This window comes from Ptychodera flava, chromosome 7, assembly GCF_041260155.1.
Source record: "Ptychodera flava strain L36383 chromosome 7, AS_Pfla_20210202, whole genome shotgun sequence".
Taxonomy (NCBI): domain Eukaryota; kingdom Metazoa; phylum Hemichordata; class Enteropneusta; family Ptychoderidae; genus Ptychodera; species Ptychodera flava.
The window spans coordinates 6,994,008-7,002,636 of record NC_091934.1 but is presented as its reverse complement, the minus strand read 5'-3'; the positions used below and the strand labels follow the sequence as shown (position 1 = coordinate 7,002,636).

Here is an 8,629-nt window from a genome sequence, read left to right as displayed (position 1 = left end):
TTTACATTTAGTACATTTTTTACATTTATAACACGATAGGTCTGCGCGAAATACATTCAAAGGTCGAGGCTAGGTCTAGATGGGCTTGCACGAAATACATTCGAATTCATTACATTTAATACAATTTTTACATTTATTTCACTAAAGGTCTGCACGAAATACATTCTAAGATCGAAGCCAGGTCTAGATGGGCTTGCACGAAATGCATTCTTTACATTTAATTCATTTTTTTTACATTTTCACATTTATTATACAAAAGGTCTGCACATATAACATCTTTCACAATTAATACATTTTTACATGTTTATACATTGATTACATAAAATGTCTGCACGGATTACATTGTAAGCTCGGTGTAAGCTAGATGGGCTTGCATAAGTTCTAAATGGGCGAAAATTGTCAACTATAGTGTAAAATGGCTATACCTCATAGTTTAAAAATCATCATTTTCCAATATTTGCTGACATCCGACCATGATATCCGAAAAAGTTTAATTACTTGCTTCAAGTCACTAGTCAGCTTCCACAAATTCGTGAATGAAGACTTGCTCCATGTCGGTAAGTCATCTGAAACAGGCCGGGTTCAGTGAGAGCATTTTTATTCAGAAGTAGTTAAAAATCAGATCATAGCGAGCGCATTTGGTTGGAATCTGTACAATGAGGTGAAGGCAATCCAGATGCTTGTAGTGAGTCAATTCGGTATGGGTTAGCTGCAATAATTGAAGCCTTGGTTGGTCGTGGGGCTTGGGCTTCTGTAGTGCGGCTCGCGCCTTGCCCCAACCAAGGGGCAAGGCGCGAGCCGCACGACAGAAGCCCAAGCCCCACGACCAACCAAGGCTACACTGTACTGCAGCTAGGTATGGGTGTCTACTCTTATGTCGCTTCTACTAAACTCATTTACTTTTAAGGGAACAATCACAAGTACAAGTACATGAAGAGAAAACTAAAACCGCATTCCGGAACAAAATCGAACAAACAATGGAAAAGGGACATGTATTTCAGTTTTCATGCATATGGTTCATACGGGTAAAAACAGAATAATCTTCATTTTTGAAGCAGATCGTCACATATGAAATTACCTAGAAATGTCCAATTACATTATCAATATGTAAAGTGTATCCTATTCTATGAATTACAGAAAGAAAACAAGTTTGCGCTGCAAATCTTCATCCAATCAGCTTTAGATTACTGACATCGGCAGACACAGCAACTTTCCAATTATAGTAGACACTAACATATACACGTACGAGCGCCCTCTTTGGCAGCCTTCCCGTAATAATAACAAAATATCTCGATAATGATAACAAAAAGACTTATATCCCTTCAAGAAAATGGTTTTCCCCAGATACAGTGAATTCGCCGCTTTGACACTGAAACTTTCATGAAATCATCTGTGTAGCATAATAGAACAAAAACGGAAAATTGCGAAACTTTGCCTCGTATTTCTGGCTATCTTATATCGTACTGTGATGTTGTCTTTTATCGGAGTGGTATAAATCAAATGTGGATATTAAAAAATTCCAAGGAACTCTTTGGTAATTTGAAATCAAGAGCTATCTCAAAAAAATAAAACTTTCGATTTTTCCACATTGTATACCACAATACCACATGATGAATTGAAAGAACGCTTGAAAAACATCATCAACCAAGCATTTTTCTACAAAAACGGTTCATGTCGTAACAATATGTTGTATTGGGGTATAATTCTGCACATTATGTTGAAAATTTTGTTACGTGAAGGAAACGAACAAAAGGTGAACTCAGCAGTTTCCGTATAAATTGAAATTTATTACGGAAATAAAACTAATCGCTAGAAGGGTTAGAATACAAACTGTAAAGTGTACAGGCTACTTATCTCAGCTGGGACGGCAAAGCTCAAGTCTCAGCACAGTCGTTTGGAGAGCTATTCAGCGCTGGGACTATTCGCCCCATAGACGAGTGTACAGAAGCGAGAAATACCCGGGGTATTTCTCGCTTCTGTACACTCGTCTATGGGGCGAATAATCCCAGCGCTGAATAGCTCTCCAAACGACTGTGGTCTCAGAGTTGTATCAGTCAGTCGGATGAATGAACAGTCCTTTGGCTTGCACGCCTGAAGTTGCACAAAGTCCACAGTATAAATCCAGCGTGGCAGTGAAGGTCTTGAAAAGTCTTGAAATTAATACTGCTAGAGTTTCCAAAGTCTTGAAGTAACACGCAAGAATACTACCAATGCTAAAGTGCTATGTGAAACGCGCGCGCCCGTGAGTGGACGCGATGAGTGGAGTGAACGCTATACAGTGGAGTTTCACCAAGTTTCACCCGGTTCGGCAGAAACTAACTCATTACTGCGCAGACTCAAACGCGACGCACTCAACCCGCTCGGAAAACCTGGCGTGAGCTGCCTAATTACAGATAGGTTTGTACAAAATAGGAGAGACACAAGAGAACTATTATAAATTATTTTATTTTTTTTAATTCACCGACTTGAACCAAGTCTAGCCTGCAAAGAAAACCGCCCGATAAGGATGGATCAATCGATTTATAGTCGCGCCAGCGGCTTACTGACTACGCATGCGCATATTTATAATATACTATGCGAGTAACCGGAAGTGTACCCTTCTTTCATGGGCGCCGCCATGTTTTTTTTTTGAGTACTCGTAAATAAACAAATACGAAACAAATTACTATAATATAACATGCCATTTATAAAATATACCTCTTTTATTAGCCAGTAAATGTTATTATGCACCTTGTCGCCGATACAAAATATCGTTTATGTAGATAAAGGGAGAAAACTGTCGTGCATATGAACGGGGGCATATGCAAAGAATGCCGGGATTTAATTTTAGAAAAGCGCCCCCTGTGTCAATAATTAGATTCAAAAATTGCCAGTTTTTAGACGGAACGTTGTAGTTTTCAGCAGAGGGGCCGTGTTTTCAGCTTGCAAGTGGAAGGTGGGCAGTGCGGTTACCATTGCAATGATAATGATTGCATAATACGTCCCTTGTTTAACGCAATAGGCTGTTATCATTGTAAAAATTGCCAATTTTTGTCCAAAATTTTTACACGTTACAGAAAATCTATACCTGCTCTGCTGCAGGGTTTGACGTCGTGTACGTACGTGAACTGCTTTCATCAGAGGGAAACTGGGCATAGTTGTCATATAAATGTTTATGAAGTAACAATTAATTACATTTTATCATGAATTAATACAAATAACATTGCCAATCTTAACCCCTGGCGCGACACCAAGGGCTGAGCCCTATATAATATTAGATAGATCCCATCATCATCATTTATGAAACGGCTAGCGGCTCTGGGCGAATTTCACTACCCTGTCCGAAAATTGTCACACTGAGTGTAGTTTGTAAAAAGTGTAGTTTATGTGTACGTTCCGTATCCGACGTTCTGTGATAAGGCTACAGAACAGAACGTTGGAACGTAGCATAAACTACACTTTTACAAACTACGCAGTCAACGTGACGCCTGTGGGCTGGGTGTTGCTGTCTCGAGCGCGGCGAACATGTGTTCGCGTCTCGCTGTCGATGTGCATGTGACGGTCGGTTCCTGCGTGCGCCCAAGCAAACTTAAGTCGACGTCGATGCAGAGCAAATGGCTTTGACATAATTACATGTACTCCTTATGTTTCAACAAGTAGCCTGTGATTGAAGGGTCTAAATAAATTTCTTGAAAGTTCAACTTAAAATATCACTAGAAAATATGGATGAAGATCAGCCTACTTTAGAATATTTTCAGGCATGGACGATTGACTCTCTGAGGTCTTTTTATATCGAAACGTGGATTGAAAACCAACGGGAACAAAGCTGTTCTTGTAGCTCGTACTTTAGTGCATACAATATGAAAATATCTGTCCTGAAGTCGCACGCCGAATTACAATCACAAAACGTTCTTGAATATGCAACAAACAAAAGTTTATCAGTGCCTGTTTGAGGACGCTCTTTGAACAGCCTCGCTCTGAGAGAGAGGGTGGAAAATTCCCAAAAAGCTGTGTTCTGTTGTTGTGTTGAGTTTAGGCCGCGGCTTCTCCGTTTTGTCGATGGAATATACTTTGCTGTGAGCTGTATCCTGGCAATAAAGACTTTAAACTGAACTTGGATGTGTTATATTGGTGGCAGCGGTGAGCAGCGACGAACATAATAGCCAGGTATGTCACAGAACTGTTGACGAGTGAACAGTCATTGGTGTCGTCGTCAAAAGTGTTTGACTGTGATTGCGCAATACAATATGGCTTCAGCCTACGTACAACTACCGGAGAAGTTTCGAGGTTCGTCAGGTGAGAACTTTAAAGAATGGGTGAGGAAATTTGAAGTGGCTGCAAGGGCAACCAAGGACTTGGCGTCAAAAGAAGCTAAACTTGGCCTTTTGCCTGCTTTATTAGACGGACATGCATTCCAAGTGTATGAACAATTAACAGAGGATGATAAAAATGACTATGATAGATTGAAAACTGCCCTCGATGGAAAATTTAGCTGTAAAGAACATATCAGTTTACATCGACTGCAGTTCAGAGAACGGACACGTCATAAAGGGGAGTCCCCTGATGCGTACCAAACAGAACTAGTGCGACTAGCTGATATAGCATATCCAACATTAGATGCTGGTATTAAGTCGGAGATGGTTATGGATCAGTTTATCTGCGGACTTGGACATACTTCACTTCAGGAAAAGGTGTTGAATGCAGATAAAAAGACACTTGATGAAGTAGTACTGCTGGTGCGAAAAACTGAAGCAGCACATAATGCTGTTACAAAAATGTCATCTAGTAATGTACCAAACCAACCAGAACTTACCCAGAGTGTCAATGCAGTGGATAATGTACACGTCAATGAATTGATAGATAAACGATTTAAAGAACTGGAGACTACCCTCTTACAGAAAATAGAACAGTTAATCCGTATTTTCTATCCTGGGTCGGTAACACTGCTGGTGGACAGAATTGTCCCCGAGGTTATCGTTCGCCCAGTTAAAGCGATGAAATTCGTTTCTTCGCTTCGATAAAGTGTGTATGTGCGATGTATGATAGTGAGCATGCGTGCGTGAGTGCTTCACGAACTCTACAACGTGTTGAAAGGTCTCAGTCAGAAAAATGTAACAACTTAGCCGGCTATTGAACCACTCTTTTTTGGGAGTGGAGATTTAGCCGACTGGTTCTGTCTCAGGCCTCTCAGCTAGGCGACTGATGCCGTATGTTGTGGGTTCGAATCCGATTGAAAACTATCCGTATTTTCTATCCTGGGTCGGTAACACTGCTGGTGGACAGAATTGTCCCCGAGGTTATCGTTCGCCCAGTTAAAGCGATGAAATTCGTTTCTTCGCTTCGATAAAGTGTGTATGTGCGATGTATGATAGTGAGCATGCGTGCGTGAGTGCTTCACGAACTCTACAACGTGTTGAAAGGTCTCAGTCAGAAAAATGTAACAACTTAGCCGGCTATTGAACCACTCTTTTTTGGGAGTGGAGATTTAGCCGACTGGTTCTGTCTCAGGCCTCTCAGCTAGGCGACTGATGCCGTATGTTGTGGGTTCGAATCCGATTGAAAACTATCCGTATTAACAGTTGGAAGGGAGACTGCCAATCGGGATAGCGGAGATAGTCAAGCACGAGGGTATGACAGATTTGCCAGTAGGGGGAACCGGAATTATACAAGTAATCCTACTCAACGGACACAGATAAGAAATGTCTTTAGAGGAAACTGCTATGTATGTGGCGAATATGGCCACCGAAAGCTTCAGTGCCCAAGACAAGGGGAGTATGTACAAAACTCTAATGTTCATAATAATTATGCCCAAGGTGAACGCCAGCAATACAGTCAGCCACAGTCTTCACAGTCTTATTTCACAGTCAACATTCACAACAGGGAAATTGGTAGCTGCTGATGTAAGGGGCCACACATTAGCAGCGCAAGAGGAGGCCCATCCGAGATTAGAAACTATGAAAACTACCAATGCTATCAACTCAGACTTTACAAATATGATTATGATAGTTGTTGGGGATACCGATGTGAGAGCCTTGGTTGATACAGGTTCAGGTATATCACTCATTAGTGAAGAGTTTCGGATGAAGAGCCCATATTTGAGAAAGAGACATTTGAACACTGCTGTAAATATGGTTGCAACTTCAGTTCTTGGGCAGAAATTGGACATAATGGGGCGCTACAAACCAGAGTGCGCATAGGCAACAATGAATTGTATCACACCATGTTTGTTATTCGTGATATGATCAACCCAGTTATACTTGGTTGGGACTTCTTTAGGCAGCATGCTGGTAATGTAGACAGTGCACATGGCATGTTGTGGATCTATGGCGAGTCAACTCCATTTTTGCATAAAAGCCAGTTAATACCGGATGTATGTGCGGCTATAGCAAATGAAACTGTCACCATACCAGCACGTACTAAAATGTCAGTGTCAATACGACTGCAAACAGCAACAAGTGGGGAGCCACTACCACATGGTTATATGGGAATTGTAGATCCAGATGATGCTTTTAAAGATAGCAGGGGTCTAGGTGTAGCTCGAACTGCTTCCTGTGCTACGATTGGTACTGCATTTGTACAAGTGATGAACATTACAGAGCAGCCAATAGATCTTTTTCAAGATACACCATTGGGAACTTTTGTTGCTGCAACGTCTGGAGAGGAAAATTGTACAGTATCTCGTATACATACTTATGAACTGTGTGACACAAGGCCAGTTACTGTTGTGTCACACATAGACACTACAAACAATGTAAGAAAGGAGACAGAGTCTATGCCAGAAATTTCGCTTGATGGGACTGCAATTTCAGAACCTCAAAGGATTGAAGCTAAGACGTTGTTGAATAGATATAGTCACATTTTTAGTAAATATCCTGGTGACCGTGGACGTACACATCTGGTTCAACACCGTGTGCCGACGGGAGATGCTGTTCCCATAAAGCAGCGACCAAGACGTGTACCGGTACATTTGCAGGCTGAAATACAACATCAGGTGAAAGACATGCTACAGAATGATGTCATTGAGGAGAGCAGTTCTTCGTGGGCGTCCCCAGTGGTATTGGCAAGAAAGAAAATTGGCGCTATTCGGTAGTGTGGACTATCGGAAACTTAACTCAGTGACTGTCAGAGATGCGCACCCACTTCCTAGGGTTGATGATACTCTGGATGCTCTATCGGGATCAACTTTGTTCTCAACAATCGATTTAGCATCTGGATACTGGCAAGTTGAGGTTCACCCTGATGACAGAGACAAAACAGCCTTCACGACTGGAGTTGGACTATACAATTTCAAAGTGATGCCTTTCGGCTTGACAAATGTGCCGCCAACTTTCCAAAGATTGATGGAACTAGTATTGGCAGGGGTAGACTGGCGTACATGTTTAGTGTACCTGGATGATGTGATCATTTTTAGCAGACATTTTCAAGAACATATGCAAAGTTTGGAAGATGTGTTTAAAGGTATGGAGGCAGCAGGTCTGAAGTTACAACCAGCGAAATGTACATTCTTCCGAGACACTGTTATCTTCCTAGGACATAAGATATCGAAGGATGGTGTGTCACCAGATCCTGGAATTACCGAGCGAATACAGTCATATCCTACTCCATCATGTACAGCAGATGTTCGCCGATTTATGGGGTTAGCATCGTATTACAGAAAGTTTGTCAAGGACTTTGCATTAATTGCAACACCATTAAATCATTTGTGTGAGAAAGAAGTAAAATTTCAATGGTCAGATGAGTGCGGAAATGCTTTTCATATCTTAAAGACTGCTTTAGCCAATCCACCAGTACTTGGCTACCCTGACTTTAGCAAGCCATTTTACCTGCACACAGATGCATCTTACTCGGCAGTCGGAGTGATTTTATCTCAGAAATCTATCAAGGGTGAGAGAGTGGTAGCATATGGAAGTCACAGTCTGAATAAAACTGAAAAGAAATGGGCCACGTATGATAAGGAACTGTTTGCCATTTTATGGGGTATTCGCCATTTCCGCCCATACTTGTGTGGTGCTAAATTTGAAGTTGTGACAGATCACAAACCCTTGGTCGGACTGAGAGATATTAAAGCTGGTAATGACCCTACAGGACGAAGAGAGAGATGGGCAATAGAATTGAGCATGTATGATTTTGTCGTAAGACACAGAGCTGGAAAATCTCACTCCAATGCTGACGCTATGTCGAGATTAAAACCACAGTGTGAGGCAGAAGATGTTTTCCCGGGACAAGAGGAAGATGATGAACAGGAAATCGGCTGGTGTATTCCGAGACCTGTATCAGTAAAACCAGTTCAGAAACAAACTTCCAGCGTTTACCGAATTCAGAGTTCACATCCCTCTACCGGTTGTCACACGGTACAACCTTAGTGAATGACAGTGATTTAACTCAACTGAGAAAGGAGCAACAGGAAGATGAAGTGTTGCAGACAGTGTTCTCATGGTTACAGATTGGCAAGAAACCAAACAGACATACTCTAAAAGGGAGAGACTGGCAGTTGAGAGTTCTGTGGCGCAACTTTGACAAACTGAGAATTCGGCATGGTATAATGTACAGACAATGGATTTCATTGTCTTCCAGTCCAGTGAATCTAATACTGTTACCAAGTAAAATGATCAGGGGTGTGTTAAGAGAACTTCACGAAGGTGTTGTGTCT

The 8,629-nt window shown here is 41.6% G+C and overlaps 1 protein-coding gene across 1 annotated transcript; it reads left to right on the top strand.

Annotated features, from left to right (window-relative positions):
• The first annotated feature begins 6,199 nt into the window (after positions 1-6,199).
• Positions 6,200-7,069, top strand: LOC139137783 (uncharacterized). Its single transcript, XM_070706051.1, has one exon. It carries the CDS (start codon positions 6,200-6,202, stop codon positions 7,067-7,069), a length of 870 nt encoding a protein of 289 aa, XP_070562152.1.
• Positions 7,070-8,629: the final 1,560 nt, after the last annotated feature.